This window comes from Crinia signifera, chromosome 9 (assembly GCF_055691185.1).
Source record: "Crinia signifera chromosome 9, ASM5569118v1, whole genome shotgun sequence".
In the NCBI taxonomy this organism is placed as follows: domain Eukaryota; kingdom Metazoa; phylum Chordata; class Amphibia; order Anura; family Myobatrachidae; genus Crinia; species Crinia signifera.
In genome coordinates this window covers 70306221-70333249 of record NC_139225.1, presented here as the reverse complement: position 1 = coordinate 70333249, position 27029 = coordinate 70306221, and the positions used below count along the sequence as shown (strand labels likewise).

The 27029-nt window shown below is 43.0% G+C and overlaps 1 protein-coding gene across 9 annotated transcripts in view; it reads right to left on the bottom strand.

Moving 5' to 3' along the window:
- DLG3 (discs large MAGUK scaffold protein 3) overlaps nt 1–27029 on the bottom strand; it is a 198098-nt gene that overhangs the window by 61527 nt on the left and 109542 nt on the right. For all 9 annotated transcript variants that reach the window (XM_083159156.1, XM_083159158.1, XM_083159159.1 and 6 more), the window contains 7 exons: nt 24587–24640; nt 15431–15481; nt 15155–15279; nt 14562–14731; nt 12604–12740; nt 11711–11855; nt 9868–10021 (listed from right to left, as the gene is read on the bottom strand). In XM_083159156.1, coding sequence (XP_083015282.1) covers nt 9868–10021; nt 11711–11855; nt 12604–12740; nt 14562–14731; nt 15155–15279; nt 15431–15481; nt 24587–24640 — 836 coding nt within the window. The remainder of the gene's footprint in view (nt 1–9867; nt 10022–11710; nt 11856–12603; nt 12741–14561; nt 14732–15154; nt 15280–15430; nt 15482–24586; nt 24641–27029) is intronic.

Sequence of the window (27029 nt, the reverse complement as noted above, 5' to 3'; positions counted from 1 at the left end):
CGGTCGACATTGACATTTGTCGACTTAACAGCTGTCAACCTTGTTTACTCCACTATCCACACCAGCCCGAAGCGTACCTACCAACCTTTTCATACCCCCAATATCCATGTCGGCGTGGAGTTGATTTTATAAAGTGTGGCAAGCGCAGCAAGCCACCGAGCCCGAATCGCTTCGGGCTCGGCGGCTCACTGCACCCGCCACACTTTATAAAATCAACTCCACGCCGACGTGGATATTGGGGGTATGAAAAGGTCGGTAGGACACGTACCGCGTGCGCTCGCCATGCTTTGGGCTGGCGTGGATAGTGGGGTTGTTTCAGGTACACATTCACACCTGCCATATCATACACCTGAGACTGGTCACGCGGAGGGATGCTACGCTAAGTACGTAACTGGCGCCTGTACTACACTGAGTAGAACTGCCTATGCTGACTAGCTGATTGCACAGAACACACTACGCTACTTCTGACCTACACTGACTAGCTGGGTCACGTGGAACACACTACGCTACTTCTGACTGACTACGCTGCTGGGAACACAAGGCCGATTCTAAAAGGGACGCTACACTAAGTACATAACTGCCGCTGTGAAACTAAACAAGTACCCACTGAGCTAGCTCTGTAGCTAAGTGCAAACAGATACTCTGAAGAAACTATCAGCTAGTTAGATGGAAAAACACATTGCTATTCTGACAACAGACTTTTAAACTGTATTTGTAGATACAGTCAATGTCCAACTGCACTATAGGATTCCTATTCACGTAGCTTGCTGTAGGGCAGTAGACTTAAGTTCTAAAAAAAAACACAGGGCTGCTTCCTTATAGCTCAAGGTTAGCAACATACCAGCTCCCACCATGCAGCATTAATGGGACTAACAGAGAAATGTGGATCATCAACTACTGTATACTCCCCGAATGCCCACACTAAGCCATCTTCCACATTTACAGATTATGGCTGAGAATTTATTATTATTAGAATAAATTATTATTATTATTAGAACAGGATGGAAAAGGGCCCTGCTTCAAGAACGGGGGCGGGGGGCAGACAGGTGAAACGAGGTGCAGGCAAGGTGGCCTAATGGCAGAAAGTAAACAAGGCAGGGACGGCCAAGACATGACTAAGGCAATAGGGAGAAAGGCCTCGAGACTAGGTTATGCTTTGATGAAAGGGTTAGTTATTAGTGCCCATTTGAAGCTTTGCAAGATCGGGGAGAGTCTTATACCCCTTTCACATTGCTAAGCTGAGTCGGACCCGTGATCGCAATTCCTGGAACAAACTCAGATCCGGTGCTTTCACACTAAACCAGGGTCGCCCATTATACAGAGGGCAACCTGGGTTTAATCCTTCTTATAACCTGTGTGGAATTGCCGGGTTGGTCGACCCGGGTTATAAGTGGTGCTTTGACACCACACTTTGACCCAGGTCCATACGTTACCAAACTGGCATTATCCCAATGTGAAAAAAGTATAATAGAGTAAGGAACCTTGGGCCTTATTCTAGTTCACTCTGACAAAATCCTTCTTAGATGGACAAAACCATGTGCACTGCAGGGAAGGGGGGGGGGGGCAGATGTAAAATGTGCAGAGAGAATTAGATTTGGGCAAGTTATTTTGTTCTGTGCAGGGTAAATACTGGCTGCTTTATTTCTACACTGCAATATAGATCTCACTTTGAAGTAAAACCCGACCCAAATCTAATTCTCTCTGCACAAGTAACATCTACCTGCAGTGCATATGGTTTTGTCCATCTAAAGCAGTGACCAGGGTAGGGGAGAGGGTGGGAGGCAGTATATAGGGAGACTAGGTCGGAGATGTAGAAAACAGTGGCGTTCTAAAGGGTCTAGTATGTAAGGATAAAGGGCCAGATTCTCTAAGCTACAAAAGTGATAAAATGGAGAGTGATAAACAGCCAGCCAATCAGCTCCTGTCTGACCTTTTTCAAACACAGTCTGTGACATGGCAGGTAGGAGCTGATTGGCTGGCTGTTTATCACTCTGCATTTTATCATTTTTGAAGCTTAGAGAATCTGGCCCAAGGTGTTTAAAGTATATTCTGGTAATGTGAGACTGTGCAGATTTTGTTGAAGGGGAGTGGCAGAAATGAAAGAGGAAAGGAAGATAAGTCTAGCTGCAGAGTTTAATAAAGCTATATATGAAATGAAACCACTAAGCCGGTTGAACCCAGGATCGCCATCCCAGGTCCGGCGCTTAAACTTTAAACACGGGTCGCCCATTATACAGAGGATGACTCTGTATAAGCCTTCTTAGAACCCAGGCCGAATTGCTGGGTTGGTTGGCCTGGGTTATAAGCAGTGGTGCTTTCACACCGCACCCCGACCCGGGTCCATAACCGGAAATAACTCAGGTGTCCAAGGTGCTATGTGAAAGGGGTATTATTTACAATTTCAGTGGTGACTAATACTAATATTGTATTTGTTTTATTCTGCTACATGTACTGCATATGTGACATTTGTACTAGCTGTTAATATACACTGTTTAATAGTTAACACTTTGAGTGCCAAAATCTCTGTGAGATGTTCAAAATATCCGCTAGAAATGCCAGCGTCGCTCACCTTTGTTACATAAATTCGCGTAAATATTTCTTTATTTGATTTTTTAAAATTTGCAGACAAATATACAAATATACAAAACATTCACATATATGTGGTTGAATATAAACAGGTATTAAACCTACTGAGATGTATTGACACTTCATTCGACCTACATATAAATAACATACAAGACATTACAGACATTTGGTCATTGGTAAATTTATTCATCCCCCGTCCTCACCCCTCCCCAACATTCATATACAGTCCCTAACTCAGTTTCTACCTTACCCAGGTAAGCCCCCGACTCCTTAGGCCTCCCGACAATATGTACGTTACCTTTCTACATAAGAGTAAACCGCATTTAGGCACCGTAATTATCATTATTTAGTTGATTTGTCTGTCCACTACACCGTGCGTGTTTTTTTTTTTTTTTTTTATATTGAAAATTATTATAAATAACAAAAATTCTATCAGTGAAGAAAACAGGATAGATCCTGAGTGTTGCTTAATTATAAGTAGTTATTTATTTAATTTAAATTCTTTTTTTTTTTTTTTTTTTTTATATAGATGCTGACCTCAGCGTGAATATCAAAGTTTTAATTTACTGATAACCACTCGTGCTCTCATTGTTAAATTACACCGTGTAATATGTACTTTTATCTTAATATGTACTAATCTTAGAATATCTAATTTATTCTGTGTATCGTTATCCAACAATCTTTTTAAAGTAAGTGGAGTTATACCATTTCTCCCAAGTTAAGTGAAATTTCCCTATATTATTTCTAGAAAGATAAACCTCTTTTTCGTGCTCAAAAGTGAGATTCACAGTGTTGACCCATTCTATAATATTTGGAGTCTTGGGTGCCATCCAAGATCTTGCAATACAGGTTTTGGCGATTGAGCCCAGGATGATGGCAAGCTGCCTTTCATCTGCTGATAACCCTGAACTAGACCATACTCCCAGTACTAAAGCCTTCGATCCTACTTCACTGCGGGGAAAACCGATATCAATCATTATACCCGCAATGCCATCCCAAAATTTTTGCAGGAGCTTACACTGCCATATCAAATGCCAAAAGTCGCATCCCGATTCCCTGCATTTAGGGCATGAATCGACCTTATCCCTTGCAAATCTCTTAATTCTGACTGGCGATAGGTATGTGCGATGTAATATATTAAATTGAATCTGTTGGGTCCTAAGTGAAGAGGTAGCCACATTGGGTATTCTAAGAGCAATCTCCCACTCGTTGATAGTTATGTCAGGGATTTCCCTAGTCCACTTTGTCATAAGTTCATGCAGACCAGTGTTGGAAATCAGGGATGAAATGTACTTATAGCACTTGAATACTCCCTTGGTTGGACCCATTTTCCTAAGAAATATTTTAATAGGGTGGTCTTTTATACTTTGGGAGGATAGTGACAAATATTCGTCAGTAGCACCTCTCAGCTGCAGGTAGCGGAAGAACATACTATTTGGTATTTCAAACTCCATCTGCAGCTGAGCAAATGTCTTAACCCCGTTATGTACAACTACATGGCCCAGATTTGTTATTCCAAAGTGTGACCAGGCTGACATACCCTGATGTTTTTTAAGAGTTTTAAAAGTACTCAAGGAAAGGAGATTTGTTTCAGGGTCTATGTCCTTATAACCTATTTCTCTGGTGATCCATTTCCAAATTTTAATTGCTTGGTTCAATATCAGGGGGTATTTCTTAGAACATGTATTCGTCAATAGTGCTTGTAGAGGGGAAAAACCCGGAAGGGTCATATTAATTAGGTGTAATAATTCTGCAGATTGACATGGGTCTTTAACCCAATCTCGAAGGTGTACCAACTGCGTTGCCAAATAGTACCCTTTAAAGTTTGGGAGGGCGAGCCCTCCAAGTTCTCTTGATCTCACCAGAGTATTTATTTTTACCCTTGGGTATTTATTTCTCCATACAAAGGAGGTTATTATCCCATTGATTTTCCTAAATACCTTATCCGGGAGATATACAGGGGAGTGTTGAAAAAGATAAAGAAGCTTTGGGAGGACCATCATTTTTACAAGATTTACCCTTCCCAATATTGTTAATGGCATTTTTAGCCAGTTCTTACATTTAAATCTAATAGCTTCAATCACTGGTGCGATGTTATGCTTTACAAACTCAGATGTATCTCCAGTTATCCCCCAAGTAATCGAACTTTTCAGCATAAGGTATATCTATGGCCCCATGAATTTCATCCCTCATCTCGATAGTCTCTGCATCGGTCAACAAATGGGATTTACTACTGTTAATTGTCAATCCTGAGTATTGACCAAACTCATAAAGAGTTTCCAACACTTTTGGAAGATCATTTTTATAATCTGTCATTCCCACAAGTAGATCGTCTGCGTATAGCGAGACGAGGCCACTCCCCCCACTCCCCGAACCTCTCAAGCCCAAGATGTTTCTCAGCCTACATGCCAATGGCTCTATGGCCAATGCGAAGAGCGTTGGGGAGAGGGGGCAGCCCTGCCTCGTGCCGCGGTAAATTGGGAATGGATCTGAGACAGCGCCATTGATAGTGACCCTTGCGGATGGTTGTTGATAAATCAAGAGAACCCTTTTGACAAAACAAGGTCCAAATCCAAATGTCTCCAGGGTGGCCTTCAAATATGGCCACTCCAGAGAGTCAAAGGCCTTGTTTGTGTCAAAAGAGGCCAAGACAGTCTCCAAACCCTCAATTTTCCCCGTCTGTAAATAGGAGAAAACTCTACGAACATTTATGGCGGTTGATTTTCCTCTCCTAAATCCCGTCTGATCTATATGGACGATTTTATCAAGTACGTCACTGAGCCTTGTAGCCAGGATTGATGCATATACCTTGGCATCTACTGTAAGCAGCGAAATCGGTCTATAGGAATCTGTCCTTAATGGGTCTTTGCCCTTTTTAAGAATAACTGTATGTCAATAACTGTGACATTTGTACTAGCTGTTAATATACACTGTTTAATAGTTAACACTTTGAGTGCCAAAATCTCTGTGAGATGTTCAAAATATCCGCTAGAAATGCCAGCGTCGCTCACCTTTGTTACATAAATTCAAATAAAAAATGTTGTGTTAAAAAAGATTATATTGATGAACAAAAATGTTTGCTTGCCAATTTTCACACCTATTTTGACAAATTCACTGGGCACTCAACTGGTTATTATATATTTTTTATTGTTTTAGCTTTATAGTCCTTTAGTTTATAGTTGCAGCACTCCTATGGCTGGATTATTATAAATATCTAATTATGTTAGAGTGCAAGTCCAGTAACTGACACTGTGCACTGTCAGAATCTTATGACTATGCATGGGAAGTACCTTGCAGAAATAGAGGTTCTTATAACTGCTGTCCTTGTGAGGTCATTTAAGTGCATAGCTCATACCTTCCAACATTTCGCACTTATAAAGGAGGTGTGGCCTATCTTTAATAGATTGGTGGCATGTCTGACTGCAGAGAGGTTGGAGCGTCAGGGAGGCTGGGGCTGCAGGCAAGGGGAGAAAGATGGGGCTAGCGGCTGCTGCTGCCACGCTGCTCCAAACACGTTTTGTTGCTAGGAGCACCTGGAGGAATTGGCCACCATCTCCATTGTCCATGGGCTCCATTGCCTAGTAGGGTGATACGCGCTGCAATATATGTGAAGTAGCAGATGGTGGTGTCCTAGTTTTACAGGGAGGGGAGAGGGGAGAGGCGGCAGCGCAGCTCCGAGGGATGTGGCAGAGGGAGGGAGTCATAGCCAAAAACTGGTACAAATTGGTTATAGCCAGTACAGGCCATAAATATACGGTATTGTACTGGCTAAAACGGTACAGTTGAAGGGTGTGATAGTTGTGATACTTAATTCATGAATGAAAAGTCATTATATGGACTGATAATAATTGCAGGACTGCTAAGATTAATAATACATAGGGCAGTATTGAATTAGCTGCAATATTTTTTTCCAGCTATCCAATTTGGTGGCCCGAAAAAAGAAAATTATTGCGAGAACACACAGGTTCGGTGAAACCTGTGTATTTTCACCAGCTGCAGCCTTGTTTTTGGGGATTTGGTTTTGCCTGCCGGCTTATCAGGACTAATTGGGTGTCCACAGAGCCCAACTTCTAAGCAACCACTGCTGCATCTGTTACAATACTACAGTACATCACGGATGCATGAGAGCTGCATGGGGAGACACACGCCTGTTACATTGTTCTTATACCAGCTTGGAGCGGAGTATCACTGCTGGAATGGCAGGACTATATACGTATAAACAAAACTATAATTATCATTCTGGGAACTGGGAAATAATTACAATAACTAATTATCTATAGAATGTTTATGTTTTATATTGTAAATATTATAACATCATGACTGGCTATAGCTTGGTATCGACTTGTAAACCCACTAGCCATGATTATCACTGAGAAGAAATCAAATACAATAGGCCCTCACATATTAGTTATATAGCATGCATAGTATTACTTTAAAACATGTTCTGTGGCTATGCAATCCAGGATCCTCAAACAGGGAAATATTCTATTGCTGGTGTCTCAGGCAGTAGCCCGAAGCCAGAGATGTAAAGAGAGGAGGTAAGCGGAAGAGACCTTCCCTACTAAACCGTATTCATACAACGGGGGTTATTCTGGTTCACTCGCAAAGGCACAATCACTCTCTTATGGACAAAACCATATGCACTGCAGGTGGGGCTGATGTAACATGTGCAGACAGATTTAGATTTGGGCGGGGTTTGTACTTCAAACTGATATCTATATTGCAGTGTAAAAAATAAAGCAGCCAGTATTTACCCTGCACAGGAACAAAATAACACCCAAATCTAACTCTCTCTGCACATGTTACATCAGCCATGTTAAAGGCAGAGTGATTGTGCCTTTCTGAGTGAACCAGAATAACCCCCAAATACTGTATCACCATGACCCCAGGTGCCGATTCTGTGGGTGCTTGAGGGCCCGAGTACCCACGGAAATTGATGAACACCCACCCGCTCAGCAGCAGCCCACTCGCCCGTGTCCCACTGCACTTCCCCTCCCTCGTCACTGGCACAGGTACTGTTTGGACATTTATGTACCTGCGCTGTGGGGGCATTTATGTATTTGGCACTGTGGGGGCATTTATGTATTTGGCACTGTGGGGGCATTTATGTATTTGGCACTGTGGGGGGGGGGGGGATTTTTGTACCTGCACTGTGTGGGCATATATGTATTTGGCACTGTTGCTATAATTTGAATATTGGAGACAACTGTACTGCGTAATATAAATCAGTATTGTTTTGTGGCCACGCCCCATTCCCATGAAGTCACTCCCCTATATTTTTGGCTTGAGCACCCACCAGCAAAAACATAAATCACCACCTATGACCATGACCAGATAAAGGGCTTTATTCTGGTCGATGCGTAAATTTCTGAATTCTTTCGGATGGCGTTTTTCAGCCGTCTGCGCATGCGTGGGCAACGTTATGCGCATGTGCCACGCACGGTCTCCGTACTCCTTCTCACTAATACCGTACAGAAATGTACACCGCATTCACTCGGGAAATATGGGCGTCATTCGGAAGTACACAGGGGCGTAGTTTCAAAGTGGGCTAAACTGGGTGTAAACATGGGCGTACACGAGGGAGTGCACTAATTCTGGTAGGCGTGCATTCGGACAGAACACCGACTGCAAACGAACCAACAGCCAGGAAATATGCGGTCTTCATAAGCAAGTTTCACTTTGCGGACACCACTCGGTCATGCGCTAGGCATTCGGATCGCCCAATTAGTATGGCCGCACCTGAACCACTGTCAGCTGAACACAATACAATCCACTCCTCTACTCATTACTCATTAATTACACTCTTTTCATTGCTTCAATTGGAACCATTGCAGCCTAAATGGACCATTACTAAACACACAAATATATGCTGAAAGCACGGCTGCATTTTTTACACACATTTACATTGCAAGCACTGGACAGAACTTGGTATCACTAATATAAATAGTGTGTCATGTGTGTGATGTATGAGTTCCGATGATAGTAGTATGTTTTGCGGAAATACTCCGCATCGGTGCGTACGGGCAGGTTCCCGTCCCTTCTGACGCTGTAAGACCGTGCAGAATATGTGTGTGTCCACCGCACACGCAAGGTTTGGTTGTCATCTGTAAACACGCCCTCTTCTTAAAGAGTGAGTCCGTCCGAATGCGGAGGACTGGTGGGCGTTTCTTCGTACGATGTCCGCACAGCGTGGCGTGCGGTCCACTCCGAAAGAATTCGGAAATTTACGCACCAACCAGAATAACCTCCAAAGTGAGCATCATGTTATGTGCTTGACCCGTGAACTTGCACACACATGTAATATGTAATAAAAGCCAATAACTTCCACCATTTAAAATGAGCAAAATGGGATACTTTAGGCATTGCCCCCATCTAAAATAGCAGTGTCCCAATTAGGCTTGACCATACACTAGAATTGTTATGCCAGTAGCAGATCAGGACTGACCAATAAAAACAAGGGCAGTAAGGGGTAGGTTTAAAAGTTCATCTGCCAATAGCTAGGATGAATGTAAATCCAGGAAACTCCGTTATACACTCTTATGTCTGCCATGATAGCAAACTCTTCATCAGATACATTGCTGAGAGTTCATTTTGTGTATACTCTGAATAGGGAAGGCTAGATGACTGGGCTCTACTGCCTCCAAGTGTCTAACAGTGATCCTTATACATTCGGTAATTGAGGGATTTAGCAAATCTGCCTTTAGCTAGGGAGAGGTTCGGTAATGGCTATGCATAACATTCTGTACTTAGTCACTACTCCTGATGAGTATTTGGACTGGTGGGTTCTACTGGTTTTGAAGAAATTCCACAATCACTTGCCATATGCTGGATCTAAGAGATCATTCCTAGTTTCTATTCGCAGCCAATCAAAACCAGCACTCATCTGTACATATGGAATACACAGCTGAAAGCTGCAAAACTCACCTTGCTATGAAATGTACAGTCGCCATGTTCAGTGATCTGTGTAAGCCAGTCTGCAGTGGGAGGTGAATACTACAGGTCTTTCCCTTTCTCTCACTGTTACAACACACCTGTTGTGACTTGTCAAAGGAGTCAGTATTTCTTATTGGAGAGCTGCCTGATTGCAATACTCAACAAAATATGCTGATTATCAGCCCGTTCACAGTGGCTCATATATCTATCTGAAAGGATTTTTTGGTTTATCTAAACTTATTAATAATAGAAATGTTATGAAACAGCTGCAGAATTCAGGATACGTACATGCCTTAGTGGAATCTACACAATGTGTTTTCAATGTCTCGTATTATGCAAAAGCCTCACCTGGTGAAATCTTCTTCCCCCAGCATGTGTCGAGGGACAGGCGAGAATCTGGATGGGGTGACTTGAGGTGGTTGGTAAGGGGATTTACTCTCCACACTGCTCAGGTATCCGCCCAGAGTGGAGTTATGGCTTATGTGGTTATCAACAGTGAAAGCTGCAAAGTCAAGAGACAGATCAGAACTGAGAGGGAATACAACACTAGAGTAAACAGAAAAGATTAGTGAGAAGTGAAGGGAGTTCTCAATAAAGGAAATAAAATGGTGTACACCACAAAATCCACCTTTTCACTTTAATGAGTAGGTCAGGAATGATATTTCACTTTTGTTTTAGATAAATTATCAAACTAATCAGCTTCTGTCATTTTACGCCAGATTCTCTAAGCTTCAAAAGTGATAAAATGGAGAGTGATAAATAGCCAACCAATCAGCTCCTGTCTGACATTTTTCAAACACAGTCTGTGACATGGCAGGTAGGAGCTGTTTGGCTGGCTGTTTATCACTCTCCCTTTTATCACTTTTGAAGCTTAGAGAATCTCGCCCTAAGCATTTTAAAAAATAAAAAAATACTAGAAGCGGATTGGTTGGTTCTTGGGCCCGTATTCAATGTGGCCGGCGAGGGGGTTAAAAGGCTGGGATCGCCAAAAAACAAGCAACCCTTGCCGTTTAACCCCCACTCCGGCCGCCCATCCTATTCTACATTCTGGGGGAATCCTCGCTGTCAGATGACGGCGAGGATTCCCCCAAACAGCAAGGCCTGCAGCTAATGCAGGGAGCCCGCTGCATTTAGCCACGAGCCTCGCTGTTTTAGCGGTTGCACACGCCATTTCCCCATCACTGCAAAAATCGATGGGGAAATGGCGTGTGCAGGGGGGAGGGGGAGTAAGTTGAATACGGACTGTGCGAGCTGTGGCAGCTTGCAAAAATCATTGAATACACCCCTTTACCTCTCTCCACTTTATCGCTCTCCACGCTTTGAAAAATCTCCCCCATATTTTTGCTTTAGTAACACATTACAGGAAATATAAATTACAGCAATGGCAACATAATGTGGACAATTGAGAAGAATTGATTAAGAAAATATATATATTGCGAATGGATAACCTTTTTCGCTACAAATGTGCAATGTGGCTGCAGACTTTCTAAGCATTTTACCATTTTTAGCATAATTTAACTATTTTTGCCTGATCACATGTATAACTCATGCAGCAATACATTCTAATGAGCAGTGGCAGCTCCTACCCATTGGGTGAGCAGAGTTGCCCAAGCTGCAGTCCAGAGACTATTGGCGTTATGGACTGTCAGAGTTGTGGCGTCTGGCGATCTGGCAGGTACTTAGACTGACAGTGGCATCGACAGGGGGGGGGGCGGTTAATTTTTTACCCGGTCCCGAGTCTGCTGGAGGGGCTCGGTTTTTTTCACAGGGATGTGGCCCAAAGGCGCCTTTCCTGCCCGGTGGCCATGCCTCCTCCACTTTACCAGGGCCCGGCCGACCTGTCGACGCCCCTGGGGACGGATGTATGTGCACACAAGGCAGTAGGACTATTAAAAACATAGGTTTCTATAGACTGCACTGGCTGCAAACCATAGAGACTGGGTAGGGCTGTCCGAAAGGCAGGAAGTGTCTTGCCGTTGGAATGCGCTCTATCCTTTATTCATGGCCCAGGCTGGCAATCCCAGAGCGAAAAAACAACTCCCCATTGGACTCCCTGTCCTTTGTGTGATTAGCAGAAAGTTCTTCCAATAGGAAGCCCCTGCCAGTGAATTTTATAAGACACATTTCCCCTTTTTCCAACAATCCTGAAAGTCACTTAAAAAAATCAATGTTATATCAAAATTATACTCACTGCTGGCATAGTCAGGGGGAGCATAAATCTCATTGAGGTGAACAGGGCCAGGTTTAGCTACTTTGAGATAAACCATATCGGAGGTATTCTTCAGTGCAGCCACAGCCTCTTCATGTCTGACATCCTGCAGGTTAGTGTTATTCACCTAGAAGTAGACAAAACATATTACCAAAAAATCACTACAGTCCGGCACTTAGAGATTCAGAGAGGTTGATGAGAGCTATTCAGTGTTCAATATGCTTCTAATCTGCGTGTGCTTGCTGATGTTTGTCTAGCTCGTTCCTGGCCCATATTTACCAGCATGGGTTTCATTGGTGAATATCACTGTGCAACATCAATTTTTGAGTCCTCAAACCCCTTTATGGAGTATGCTAAATGTATGCGTGAGTTAGTTTGGTTCTTGTGAGTCCCCTTGCGGAGCTCGCTTCGCTCGCCCACGCTGCGGGCTCGCACAAGTACCGTTAGTTTTCCTTGTTTGTAGTTGTTTATTTTCAGGTAGAACTTTGTGTGTGGTAGTTCATTTACAGAAATACACTTCTGTTCCTTTTGATGTCTTTTTGTTCTATTCTTTTAATTTTTTTATTTCTCATGATGTAAAATTTGATATATGTTTCTAAGCTTTGGCATAAATCGTATAATATCTGCAACATTGTATCAAGGCACATCAATACCCTTGCACATGATATTCAATGGTTAAATTCATATGTATTCTGTTTTTCTGCTAATTATCACTTGTACACTTGTGATTCTTTGTTGGACTGAACCCGGTTGCTAGAATTGTGTTTACTGTATGATTATTGTGTGTTCTGGTGTTTCCGTAATGCTGGTTTACATGTTGATGGTCATTCAATAAAAACTTTATTAAAAAAAAAAAAAAAAAGTCTGGTACTCACCGCCAAAAGCCTGTCTCCAATTTGCAATCTTCCATCTTTCTGTGCTGCTCCCCCCTCAATAATCTTAGTAATGTAGATGCTGTTGTCCCCTGGAATGTGCTGGTTCCCAATACCTCCAGCAATACTGAACCCCAGCCCTGTGGAGAAATGAGAACAAAGTTACAATTGCAAACCCTACTGCATCTGTTTTGTTTCTTATTTTTTATCTGTTGGTAATACATTGAATAGTAATATTCAATGTGTTCTATGCAGTCAACATCGTATATACTTACCTGGACAATACGTCCCACAATCTGAAATAAACTAATTGCAAGTAATACATTTGCATACACCATTAATAATGTATTTTAGGCCTAGAAATGAGCATACACTGTACTAATGCTGCCACCAAGTGGCCAACCTTTTCAATTGAATAGGTTGTCTTTTTTTGCAACAAAACCGAGGGGGATAAGATGGGAGATCTATTATTTATTTATTTATTTACAGATTTTTATATAGCGCAGCAGATTGCGTTGCGCTTTTCTATTTCAGATGGAATGTTGCTATGGGCAACCAAATCAGAATCTTATTCACTTAGCAACTTCTACAAGATAATATATAGAAGCTGATCGGTTGCCCATGGCAACATACATTCCATCTGAACCAGAACTCCCATCTTAGTAAATTTCCCCCAGAGAGTCCTGTGTAAACACTGGCCCATATATCACCGTTCAATTGAATGGAAAAATATATCCCTGGTCTGTTGTCAAGTGTGTACCAGTGATGCCTGCAAACAACTTTTGGCCTGATTCAGACCTGATCATCGTTGAACAAAATTACAGTGGCCCCAACACTGTCAATCATGCCTGGTGCAAGTCTGCGAATCGCCAAGTTGCTAATTAATTTGCAACTCAGTCACCATTAAATAATTTCTCCAGTCTGTGCAAGTGTGCGTAACTATGACCCTTTCACAAGTCTGCAACAGATACAGGCTGATCAAGGCAGAAGCTGACGTCAGAAACCCTCCCTGAAAACACCTGGGCACACCTGCATTTTCCCTGACACTCCCAGAAAGAGGCCAATTACCACCCACAAACAGCGACTTCCTGACAATCAAACTGGGGGGCGGATTACGAAGAAAAAAAAATTTACGCTGTTTATCGTCTTGTATGTGCGCTGCGACCCAGATGCATGCGCACTCATTAGATAATCAATCAGGTCTGAATAACCCCCTTTGTTCAAAGACATGTTACATCAGCTGTGCCACAAAGCTGATGGACAATATATATAAAGATATAACAGTGTATCGTGCTGTGCGTAGGGGTGATCCTCCGACTGCCCGTACACCCGCTGCAGGAGCCAGCAGTAATTGATAGCTCAACTGTGCAGGCGCATGTTAATGCCCCCACCCAGTTGTGATGTCAGTTGCGACTGATTGGGCAGTGTGATCCATCAAGAAATATATTTGCAGATAAATTGATCTGCATATATATATTTACAAGTGTGTACCCAGCCTTACTACCAGCAAACGTAAATGGGTGATTTCTAAGAATAATGGAAACCCCATACCCAGGGCAATTGTCGGATGGTCAGCTATATTATGTATGAGCACTTATTTTGCACTTATACTTTTGAACTAGTTGTATAAACAGGAAGAAATCCAACAAATCAAAGAGAATGAATAAAACAAGCATCTGATGACTTATGCAAAGTTTGGAAGCTACTATAAGCCTTATATCAACTTGTACCTTTAGGTGAGGTTTCTACACTTTCTGAGTACCGCTACCTTATTTGTACATACGTATATACATTCCATTAATGATATAAATACGAAATCAAGGAATCTTGTCAATTACTGATATCAATCAAATCTTTTCTTTCATTTGGAGATAAAAAGGTTGCAAAGCAAAAGGTACTTGAAAACCTGACTGTACTCCATCCATCGTTCTGTACATAAGATCTTACACACACACACAGACCTTTTGGTCCTTTAAGCAGATTAACCTCCACGATGGTCTCCGGAGGACTCTGCCTGCGCCGGACTAAAAGCCTCACTACAGGGCCTGCCTCCTTCAGAGCCTCCACTGCTTTACTATGCACAACCTCCGTTACATCAACATCATTGACACGAAGGACACAGTCGGTCACCCTGCAAAGAGAATAAAGCATATTGTCTATACAATAATTCCGTGAAGTCAGTGAATCACAAAACATTAAAAAAGGCAATGAAAGCCGCGTACACAAAGGCGCCGCCGCCTCTGTGCTGGGCAAGGTGCTTAAGCACAGATCACTCAGCACACATTGCACCACACAAGCTATGCACCTGCAATGTTTGCTGAGTGATCTGTGCCGAGCAGTGTTTGGCTAGGCCAAACACTGTGATCTACCAGGATACCTATGCGAGTGATGGTGATGCTATGGGGCATACACGCGGAGCCATCTGTGCTTCATTTCTAGGAGATCTAGTCAGACCGGTTTGAAATGGGGCTTGAAACGCCCCGTGTGTATGCCCCATAGCAATGGACCACGCATCGCCATTGCCATTGAAATGTTATCGAAAACCATCTCTCACCCTAATCTCCCATCCATTGCTGCAGCTCCTCCAGGTATAATTTTTGTTATGAATATTCCAGGATCATCAGGAACGTGCGGATTGTCAATCCCTCCAGCAATGCTGAATCCCAATCCTGAGTTTCCCTGTAATAGACGGATAAATAGCAAATATAGGTACCAAGAGTAAAGTGGGAAAAAAGAGAGCGTTTTGGAGGGGGAGAGGGGCTATATCTTACATTTTAAGAGTGAAATTATTGAATGTTATTGGTGGACAAGAGTCACATTTCACACTTACCCTCTCTAATACAATCTCTTCATATTTGTATAAAGCATCACTACCGTTTACCTGCAAAAGAAAGAGTGAAATAATAGATTACAGAATGAAGAATTCCAGACAGGTAAAATCTTATAGATTTGCAGAAAAGTTGTTAGAAAAGGAATATATTTCATATAATGCCCACAGTAACCCACCGTATACTGGCTATCATTTGTCTGGTACAGGCACACACTGAGAAAGCCTCACAGGCGAAACAGCAAGGATACCCACTGTGCACAGCGGGGATTCCCTAGCTAACACCAGACATACAGTCGGCAGCTGCTGGCATCACACTCCTGCAGCATATGCCAGCAGGTAACATTCCCTTTCTCTCCCCACCTTCCTTTCACCACACCTTTCTCTTCCAGGGCTACTGTGGATTCTAGCATTACACTGCCTGATATAATATAACCACTGCTATTCCCTGTCAATATACTTATCCAGTGTGTCCTCAGCTGCAGATATATCGCTCACCCCTCACCAATACTATACAGCATGTGAGGGGAAGCATCAGATCAATCTGCAATAAGGGACATCAACATTTCCTATCAAACACCCCTCAAAGTACTCTCATCCTTACACTTACTAGGTTAAGGACAGCAGATACCTGTTTAAAGACTCACCCCGACTGCAGTTGGTACATGCATACTCGTTTATTTTTCTTCCAGATAGCACATGTTGTTTCGGGACACCACAAGACCCTAACCAACTTGATGCCCTAGGCGAGATTTTGTCTGGTGCCCCCTAGTAATGCTGCCAGTTCTGCCCTTGATCCAGCACTGCATTCAATGCCCAGCAATACAGATCATAGCAGCAATCAGCCATCACCCTTCACCCATAGTAATCCTCATCTTGGTGCCCTGTGCAAATAAGAGCATTGGTGCTCCCACCCAGCTGGGCATGCACAGTAGCCCTCCTCCTGGACCAGTGGTCATTTTTACATTTTTGTTACAGCCTGTCGCTGCCACCACTCTCTGCTTTGAGCTCTAGCACTTCCACTGCTGAGAGTTGCAAACATGACAGGCAACCAGATCAGAGCCGCTGGTCCCCTCTGAATGTCAGATGCAAGCTGAGCTGGCCCTGTATGTAAAATGCATTCCTCACTCTAGGCATTCCAAATAAATACCCTAGGCATTTAACTAGTTTACTTTGGGCCAGCTCTGCACCCACTGCCCCCTGTACTTTTTCTTCTCTATGTTACTTTTCCTTTACCCCCTCCACAGAACAAGCAGCCAGTGAGAATTGTGAAATTCCCATAAGACAAAACCTGTTTTTGAATACCTGAGTATTCACATCTATTTCTGTAAGGCTGGTACTTCAAACACTTGGGACCGCTGGAAAAGGCACCTTTACGCGTTTCTCCCCTAAACTGTAGTGGTGCAGCAGTTTAGCAGAGAAACACATAAAAGTGCCTATTCCAGCTGTCCCAAGTCGTACATCATTTACTGCTGACAGGCACTCTCCCTCCCTGGTGTCTGCAAAAAGAAAGGCAGCCTGCCGACTCCAAAATCTCTGGCTTGCGGTGCCTTTCAGCTTTGGGCTACCTTGGAATCTGCACAGCACACAAGCGTCCTTCACCATCACAGCGCAAGTTGCCCTTTGCAACTTGCAGTTAAAAGGTACCTTTGGCTGTCAATCATCACAGGATGTTCAACAATGGATACTGACTGGTACTTATACTTTGTTTCTTCCATCTGCTACAGATGGAAACAACAGCTTACAGTATCTCCTGTTTAGTTAACAAAGCATCAATCTGTGGACACAAAAATCAGAGGTGGAGCATAGCAGGTGAGGGTGCAAATATTCCCCTTAAATGAACTGATGGTTATTTAACAACTAATTATTTCTCTTTCAGGGACTCAAATAAACCTCTAAAGTTTATTGAATAATTATTCTTTTGATAGAATCAGCTGCTGAACATTAGTAATTGTACTGTGGTTTTATGTGTATTTTTTTTAATTAAATATGAATTTATTATGACAATTAGCACTCCCTTTTATATTTCTTACATTGTAGCTTTTGAAGTTTTCCAGTAAATGTTGTGGGAGCTGCTAATTATTTACACTTATGGCTATAAAAATTAACCCAAGAAGTGGGGTCATAACTATACCCACAACAATAATTTAGAGCCTGAAATTTGTGTTTAAATATGTGCCCATTTTAGGCCCTTCTGATTGGATAACATAAGTGGATTTCTTTGTACCCAAATGTAAAAACAAGGTCTTTAGGGGTAGACTGTGTTTATCCATGCATAGCAGCTTAGATTTTACATGTCCTCTGACATACAGAGGCTAGGCATTGACCTAGGTATGCAATGAGGAGTCGTCTGCACCATCTACAACTTTTTGTACATTCACAGTACGCAGTTCTGCCTGAAGACATACGAGAAACCTATAAAAACAGTTATGGATTATGGGAGTGGGCAGGAATTGCTATCAAGCAGTGAAATGTTAATATTTGCAACCTCATGCAATTTCAGCCCAAAATCCTACAAAAGTCATGCAATCCTTTGTAGACTATTCGATCCACTCCAAGCAATAAAATAAAACATTTACTATAACAAAATGCAGAGCATAAAAAAAGTTCTGGTGTTAACTTATGCACATGATTAATAAAAAAATAAAATAAGGGGTCAACTACAGTTGTGTCCTCATACACCTATCTTTAATACACTATACCGCACGGTTGTGGTATATGGTCCCGACATCAGGATCCCGACTGGCCGGATTCAGACAGCGGGGCAAGCGCAACAAAGCCCCTTGCGGGCTCGCTGTGCTCGGCACGCTGCGGGCATGATGGCTCGCTACGCTCGCCACCTATTCTATTCTCTCTCTATGAGGGTCGTGGACCCCCACGAGGGAGAATAGCCGGTGGCCGTCGGGACCCAGAGTGTCCGGCATTTGACAGTCGGGATACTGTCCGGCACCCATACCGAACAAGACACCTGGAGCGAGACGCCTGTGTGACTGCATGCACCAAGCAGTTTCTTTTTCAGTTGTTTTAGTTGCAGATGGATGAAAGAAGCTGGTTCACAATACTTCACTGATTAGTTTGATATGTGACACTTGTATATCTTTGGGCATCAAGGCACATTGTATATAGATTCAGGCTTAGTTGCACACAGAAATAAAAGTGTCACATATACATGTAATTAGTGCAGCGTAACAAAATGGCTTGTTTCATCAGTTTGTGAGTAAGACAAATTTTCTGTCAAAAAGTCACAAGGGACATTTGGCATGACTGCAGCAATAGTGTAACAGGTGTAAATTTACTAAGCTCTCGTGTATTGGCCAAGAAGCAACTCAGCTGGTTACAAACATGATCAGGTCTGGGTTTTTTTTACTGAGCTGCCTTGTTCTCAAGATTCGTATTTTCTGATGGTGAAGTGATTCATGTCTGGCTGGAGAGTTTGCCGGCAGGCAAACACTACCGAACATGAAACAGGTACGGAACAGCCAGATCTGTGTGATGCTTCTGTTTATAAAATATAGAGTTAAAATATAAAAAAAAAATTGGTGTAGGGCTCCCCCCTAAACAAAACCAGCCCCAGGCTCTTTGAGCCTTTGCTAGTTCCAATAAAACAGGGAAAAAGATGTAGGCCAGTATGTAAATGAGAGACCGTTTTAGCGGCCCCCAAAAAGTAGCTCAAAGCCAGATGCTAGAATGTCTGACTTCTTTCTGGAACACAGCCAATGTAATGGCGTGCGACTTTTATGCTCCATTTGCAAATCAGATACGACTTCTTGCAGTATTTAGACCAGGAACCGTCCGATTTATTCAGACCAACTAAAATGGGTCATATACTGTATATAATATAGTCACAGTTGCAGGCCAGGAAGTAATGGGAGCGGAGTTAGCAAGTCGGACACAAAACAGCTTGATAAAGTCAGAAATAAATTAGAGCTGGTTTGTTTGGATTAATTTTACTAATGTTTAAATTAACTTACAAGTACAAAACTTAAGGTGCCCATAGACGGTCCGTTCCCGGACCGTCCGTTTTGTACTATGCGATGCGCGCTCCCGCGCATCACATAGTACGGTACAAAAAGTATGTGCTGCACATACTTTTTGTACTAGCTAAACTTCGCATCGGATCGCATTGCATGCACACACTAGGCATGCGATCCGATGCGAAGCATGCTAATTAAGACCCAAATGGATCCGTTTAACGGACCGTGTATGGGCCCCTTTAGAGCTCATTTGTAATAAATATGGAAAAAAACATATTTATAAAAAATAAATGCAAACTAAATTTGATTGGTTAAAAGAGCTTGTAAAATTTACTTGTCATTTTATAGTTTTTTCCTGTTAAATGCATCAGGCTATTCAGCTTTTATGGATTCAAAAGATATACAGCATGCCTATATTTTGTATGTAATTGCAACTGTATTTGCAGGAAAAAACTGTTCTGATACAGTATTTCCCAGCCAAATAGTATAATATTTGTATCTGCATACATCAATGATAAAGTGCACAATTAATTATAGATAACCACTGTGTGAAACTGCTTGGCAGACCTGCAGTAGCCTTTGAAAAGAAGATAGGTAAATTATAATATATATATATATATATATATATATATATATACATATACACACATATATATATATATATATATATATATATATGATTCCAAAGAAGGCAGCACTCAGGAGGCGGTTGTAAGTGAAGCAAAAAAACGTCTGTATTAAAAGACAAGCTTTCGGGGTATGACCCCCTTCATCAGGTACAGGTATGCCGACGTGGATAGTGGGGGTATGAAAAGGTCGGAGGACGCGTACCGCCGCCCCTCGCGGGCTCGCTGCGCTCGCCACGCTTCGGGCCGGAGAGTACCTTCCAGTGTGTTCCTCCTGCTTTCGGCAGGTCACTACGCCGTGAGCCACCACTGCCACCATCAATGAGCAGGAGAGGTCCAGGATTGGTGAGTAGAAGGCAGAGCACCAGCGGAAGAGAAAGACCCTGCCCTTCCCTCCCTTCCATGATTCGTGACCCCCTCCCTCTTCCGGCAAATCTCCATCAGTGAAGGGGGGGATGCATTGCCGCCCATAGGCCTATGCTTCATGGGCCTAATGGGAAACCCGGCCCTGCAATACTCCAATAATCACCTACATATGTCCTCCTGGGAGGCATATGCAGGTTGGAGCTTACTTGTTGTCATTTACAAGAGGCCTCTGCCCCTACATTTGAGAAAAGGGCAATTATATTGATTGCTGCCCAAGAAAGCAAAAAAAACAAAACAAACACCCAACAGGGCCTAGGTGTGTATAGGAAAGCATACTGGAAAGCTATGTTAATAGGTAGTTACACCTAGAAAACATTATTATTATCTATAAACTTAACCTTTAGGGAAATGTAATATCAGTTAACTATCTGGCTTTTGTGGATAGCAGTTCTCCAGGGAATTTCATCATAGCTCAGACGTTAAAAATACCCACTTATACCTTAATGTTACCCTAGACATCACATTCATGAAAAGAAGATCTGGCCAGACAAGACAAATCGTAAGAGACTGGTTGTTTTTTCTTTTTCTCTCTTAAATATATTTGTTTGATTTTGAAAAAAACTTACTGACTACTACTAACATTGGCCCTTATTCTAATCTATGCGGTACGGCCCGCGTGCGGCCGTACCGCCGATGTTTTGAAACTGCACATGCGCAGAGGTCATTCTGCGCATGTGCAGCCCCCTTCGCCGCAGACGGATTTCGTCCGCCGCAAAGGGGGCGTATAGGGGCGTGAGGGGCTTCAGCCCCTCATTTCCCTATGTGTACGCCCCGCGTTTCATGGGCGTTCCCATGCAAACGCGGGGCGTGTGCATGGTAATGAGGGCATGACGCCCTCATTACCATGACATGGGGGCGGAAAGCTGACGTCGCCGGATGTCAGCTTTCAGCCCCCTTTCAAGCTCCCACACGGACGATTGTCCGTGTGGTCTGAGCTTGCGGGAGCTGCCGCGGCGTGCGGTCCTGCCTTCGATGGTCGACGACCATCGAATGCAGGGGGCAGCTCCCACCATGGTGGAGGCGTACGCCTCCACCATTTTTGTACGGATCGCCAGCCGTCCGTGTACGGACGGCCGTGGCGATCCGTCGGGTGGGCGGGGACTGGTTTGTGCGGTCAGAGCCCCGTGTGCGGCTCTGACCGCACCAACCAGAATAAAGGCCTCTGTCTGCTTTCCAATAAATTGGGAAACAACGCACAAAAAAGGAAAAAGGATTATTAACACCTTCCTCCCAGCACTTTAAAAGTATTAAGCTACTAATCAAACTAACCATTTTATGTCAGTCTGTCTGTTATTTAAGTTACATATGTATATTGTTTTTTTATTATCATTGGCCAGTGGTTTAGAACGTATATTAACTACTAGTCATATAAAGGTTTTTTTAAGGTTATTTTCCAGCACGGTCTTATATTTTTTTTATTTAAGGATTGAGCAATTTGTTTTCTAAAAACGCTGCAGGAGATCACCATTAATTATTGTTTATTGTTTAATAGCGCAAGTATATTGTTTCCGAATAAAAAATGTTTACTTGGCAATTTACACACCAATTTTGACAAATTCAGTTGGCACTCAAAGGGTTAAGTTACAAGCGATTATTGATTGGACATTATCCTGCTACCTTAAAGCCATTTGTAGACTTTAAAGATTTGCAAAGTGTTACTGATAGTTTATTCGTTCATTTTCTATTGTTGTGGCTTATATCACGGCAATGGCAGGGAAGGGCGATAACTTCTCAGTCTGTATTGGCAGCATTTATTTTATCAAAGGACGGTTCATCTTAGTACACATCCTTCAAAATCCAGATACCAGCATGCCTTTTATTGTTCAATAATCAACCAGTACACTCAGGCCTTCAAATGGTCACAGATTACAAGTGCAGCCAAAAGTTGGATTTCAGACAAGACACTTTTAAACCCGCACCCAAATTGTGAAATATTTAATAAACTGCTTCAAGCTGTGTACACACGGTGCAATATATTTTTCAGTGTCCTGTTTTCATCAGCGACCAGAGATGGTCGCTGATGAAAATTCCACGCGCCCAGGAGAAAAGGCAGGGGAAGTCGCTGGTCGGAGGAGCATGCTCCTCCAACCAGCGACTATTAGGGGGCTGAAAACGGGAGCGCGCACCCGGTGATTTATCGCGGCTGCACACTCAAATCACTGGCGATATGGTCATTTGGCGACCATATTGCCAGCGATAAATGACCGTGTGTACACAACTTCAGATCCATACACACTGGCCAACTATGCCCAGCATGTATGGACAGTGATGATCGCGGTCATCGCTGGGGGGATAAGCCGCTCAGTGCATACACACTGAGCGGCTTTCCCCCTGCCTGGCGCTGTCAGCGGGGAGAGGACGGCTTTGCATAGCCGTCCTCAAAGCTGCTCATCTGCTGGTAATACCAGCAGATGAACAGCTGTCCCGGCGATGATGCGGGAGCGCGCAGCAGTGCTCACCGCCGGGCCATACACACTGGGCGGCTTTGAGCTGAAAGCCGCACAAACTTACTGTTTTGAGCGGCTTTCAGCTCAAAGTCACCCAGTGTGTATGGGCTTCATTTACTAACTAAATAAATGAATACAGGGAGAGCAGAAAGCAGACTGACCTGTAGCTGGCAATAATGAGATGCCACCTGAATGTGTACAGCCCAATATTTGAAGGACTACGGCTCTATTTTTATTCTGCACTGGATTTGTGCAGGACATCCAGATCCAAGAAACTTTTCCTTTATAGAACAGGGAAACAGACCCAGAGGACATGCCACATCTACTTGTACATGGTATCTTATTAACAGGAGATCAAATCTCATTAAATGATTCCAGGACATAACAGGAAACAATTATACAGTACAATGTGGTGCTAAACTTCACAGCTAATATGCTGAGGTCCTGTACAAGATCAACTTGTTCCAACTTCACGAAATAGAGTACTAGTTAATATATAAACTGGACAACCTAAGTACCATATTATCATCAAAGTAACAATGTAAATTGTAAAAATGCAATAATGCTAAAACATTAGTAAAACTAACAATAAATAAGAATGTCCTATAGCTGGTACTCCAAAATAAGCAACATCCTAACTGCATTACTAATACAGAAACATCTTCATGTCGGAAAGCTAATGTCAATAACTGGCTACTGTCACTATTTCAATGTCTCTCTATATTATGTTGCTTTGCTTCTTAGAAGCCAATAGCTTGTTATTATTGGTAATCCAAAACTAATCATTTACTATTGGTAGCACAGCAGTCCAGTAACCTGGTGGTGGTACTCTGTCGTCAATAAATTGCAGTTAATGTTATTTAAAGGTCATTGATACTCCTTTTACACCAAAATCCCAGATCCGACCAGGTATTTGGAACACGGTTCCAAGCCAGGTCGGATCTGGGATTTGCACCATTTACACTGCGGTGCCAACCCGCAGTGTAAACGGGGCAGCGCTTAGAGATGACATCATCTCCAATCGCTGGAACCAACGATCACCCCGTCAGGACTGCTGATAGTCGCACTGGGGGCAAGTACAGCACCAAGGTAAGCTGCTGGGTTGCCCCTAGCTTCAGTGCACCCCCCAGCCGCCGTCAGCGAGGTGAATAGATGCCGCACACAGGCATCCATTCATCATATTCTTGCCTCCGTTGCCATCAGCAGAGTACAGCACATTGCAGAGGAGGCTGTGTGTGCCCCCCCCCCCCTCGCCCAACCTCTATACTGACTGCAAGACGCTGCACAGTACAGCAGACAGCAGCAGAGGCAGTGTGTGCCCCCACCCAACCTCCATACTGACCACAGAATGCTGCGGTATGGAGGCTGGGCATCCCCATTGCTGTAAACGGGAGCTGGATCAGACGACCCGTCATACCCATTTACACTGCCCACTACCCAGGTCCTGTCTGTATTCCACCCTGGTCAGGACCTGGGTAGAAGTAACATGTAAATGTACACAGTTGACCCCTGTTACACCACCTGCTGACCCGGGTCCACTAGGGAAAAGCCCAGGTTTTTGCAGCTGTGTAAAAGTGGTATTAAAGGAAAACTGTATAATACGATGACGAAGGGAAACACACTTATATTGCATATGAAGCTCAAGGTAACATTATATGATTGTCTCTTGCTAATAGTATCATTTACCGAAGATCCTGGGTCCAAACAGTCTGCATTCACCAGCATAGGTGGAGCTCCAGCCTGAGGAAGATAAAGCAGAGGATGTTGGACACACTGAAGTCAGAGCAACAAATCTGTGCTATTACAAAGCGCATGTAAATTACAGAAAAATGGAGTATGCTTATCCCTATATAGAGGAGCACAGGTCATGCACAGCATGTAAATACAGAGCACATTTACAGGTACAAATGTAACAATACACTGGTGAAGATAGTTGTGAGGAGAGTGATAAAGTACCAGCCAATTATTATTATTATCCTTTATTTACATGGTATCACAAGGGTTCCATGATGCCAAATTACAAAGTACATAAACGAATAATTAACACAGAGGCAGATGTATTAAGCCTGGGGAAGAGATAAACTGGAGATAAAGTGAAAGGAGATAAAGCACCAGCCAATCAACTACCAACTGTCATTTTAAAACACAGTTGATTGGCTGGTGCTTTTTCGCCTTTCACTTTATCTCCGCTTTATCTCCAGTTTATATATTCTCCAGGCTTAATACATCTGCCCCACAGTGACTTACAGTTGAATACAGTAGAGGACAAGTACAGGCTACAGAATAGCTGCATCAGCAGGGGACACTGAAATAAGTATCAGTGTTGCTAAAAAATGCAGGATTTGGTGCCATCTAAGATGGTTTAAGTAAGAGAAGGAAAAGCACATAAGGGAAGGGGGCCCAGCTCGTGGGACAGACAGTGGTGACACCAATTGAGTAGACAGTGAGCAAGGAACAGATGGTTAAGGTGAGATTTGGGTAGGGTTGGTGAAGTAATGGGTCTTAAGAGCCTGATTGAAGTTATGTAGAGAGGTGGAGAGTCTGAGGGAGAGAGGTAGAGAATTCCAGAGAAAGGGAGAAGCACGTGAAAAGTCTTAGCAGTAGGAGTGGGAGGAGGTAATCACTAGATAAGTAGAGGCAGCGTGCATTACCAAAGCAAATAGGACAGATAGGAGTATAAAGGGAGATGAGGTCAGACAGAGATGTAAATGGGAGAGGAGTGGGTGAGGGATTTTTAACTGAGTGATTTTCTGAACCCCCCCAACTGCCCATCACCTTGCCCATACCCCATGGCAGCCATGCAGTGGAACTTATACCTGTCTGTGCAACATAAGTATATAAACATGCCCTGTGCATGCCTACAAAGCAAACGCATGCATATGCAGAAATACATCTCTTCTTATATTTGCTCCTACTTACAGCTAGAAAGGTGGAACCAAAAGGGGTAGGGAATATATACCATGGGTGTGTTCATACAAATGTGGTTAGCTGAGACCTGCAGGGATACTTCTAACCAATGGCTTTTCCATGCTCTTACAAATCAGCAAAGCCACTCACTGTATTGATTAGAATCTCACATGCAGAGGGTCCGTTGTTAAGGGGTGTACACATGGTGAGATTTTGACTAGTGAAAATCTCCTAGAAGGTTAGAAGGTCAATATTGTATAGCATAGATTGACTGTGCAGGCAAGGCAACTTTGGCTAGATCATAGACCCTCATTACTTAGACAAAATTGCTTAGTCAAAATCTCCAGTTCATCTAGCCAAAATCTCTTGTGCATCAAAATTGGCCATTAGCCAATATCTCACCGTGTGTACAGGGCTTTCATTTTGCCGCTATTGATGGAGGTGTTTTTATTTGCTCAGAAAGGATTCCACATCCTGTGGTTTAGGTGAACACTAAATTAACGTGATGTATGGGTGGAGTTAGTAAAAAAAAAAAATATTAGTGTTCAATTTACTTATATATATATATATTTTTTTAAATCACTACAGGTACCAGAGGCCACCAGAACATGCTGGTATTTTTCAGTATAATGGCACATGTAAATATACAAGTGCAAGCAAATGCAGTTTAGGCATACCAGGGCTTGCTGGGACCTGTAATTTCTCAGAAAAGTAAAACTTATATAGCATTAATTTTATGTATTTTTAAGCTTATTTGCCAAATATATCAACTCTACATATACAACAGGCAAAATGTAAAATTGTAGCCGATACTAATTAAGTACTGCATTGTAAGGCAACTGGTGTCAGACTGGAAGGATGCACAGAAAGCATGGCGACAGCTTGTGAAGGGATGACACTTCAAAATGTAAACACAAAGCTGTTATTCCTTTTCCCTCTTATACAGGCTATGAGCTGACACTACCTAATTGATTGACACCTGCAGAAGTAATAAGACAAGGTCTGGTAGATATACCTGCTCCTACCATTTGAGACAGTGCTAACAACACTGAGAGAAATGAAACATGCATGGCAGATCTCACTGTCTCAAATGATAGGCCAGATGCAATAAGCTTCCGGTGGGGGCCGGGGATGGTCGCATGCATGCGAGCTCCTGTCCACCGGAGCTTCCATCCTCGGCCCCCGGAGAAAGGGCGCCCCGTGGACGGGGGGAGGATGATGG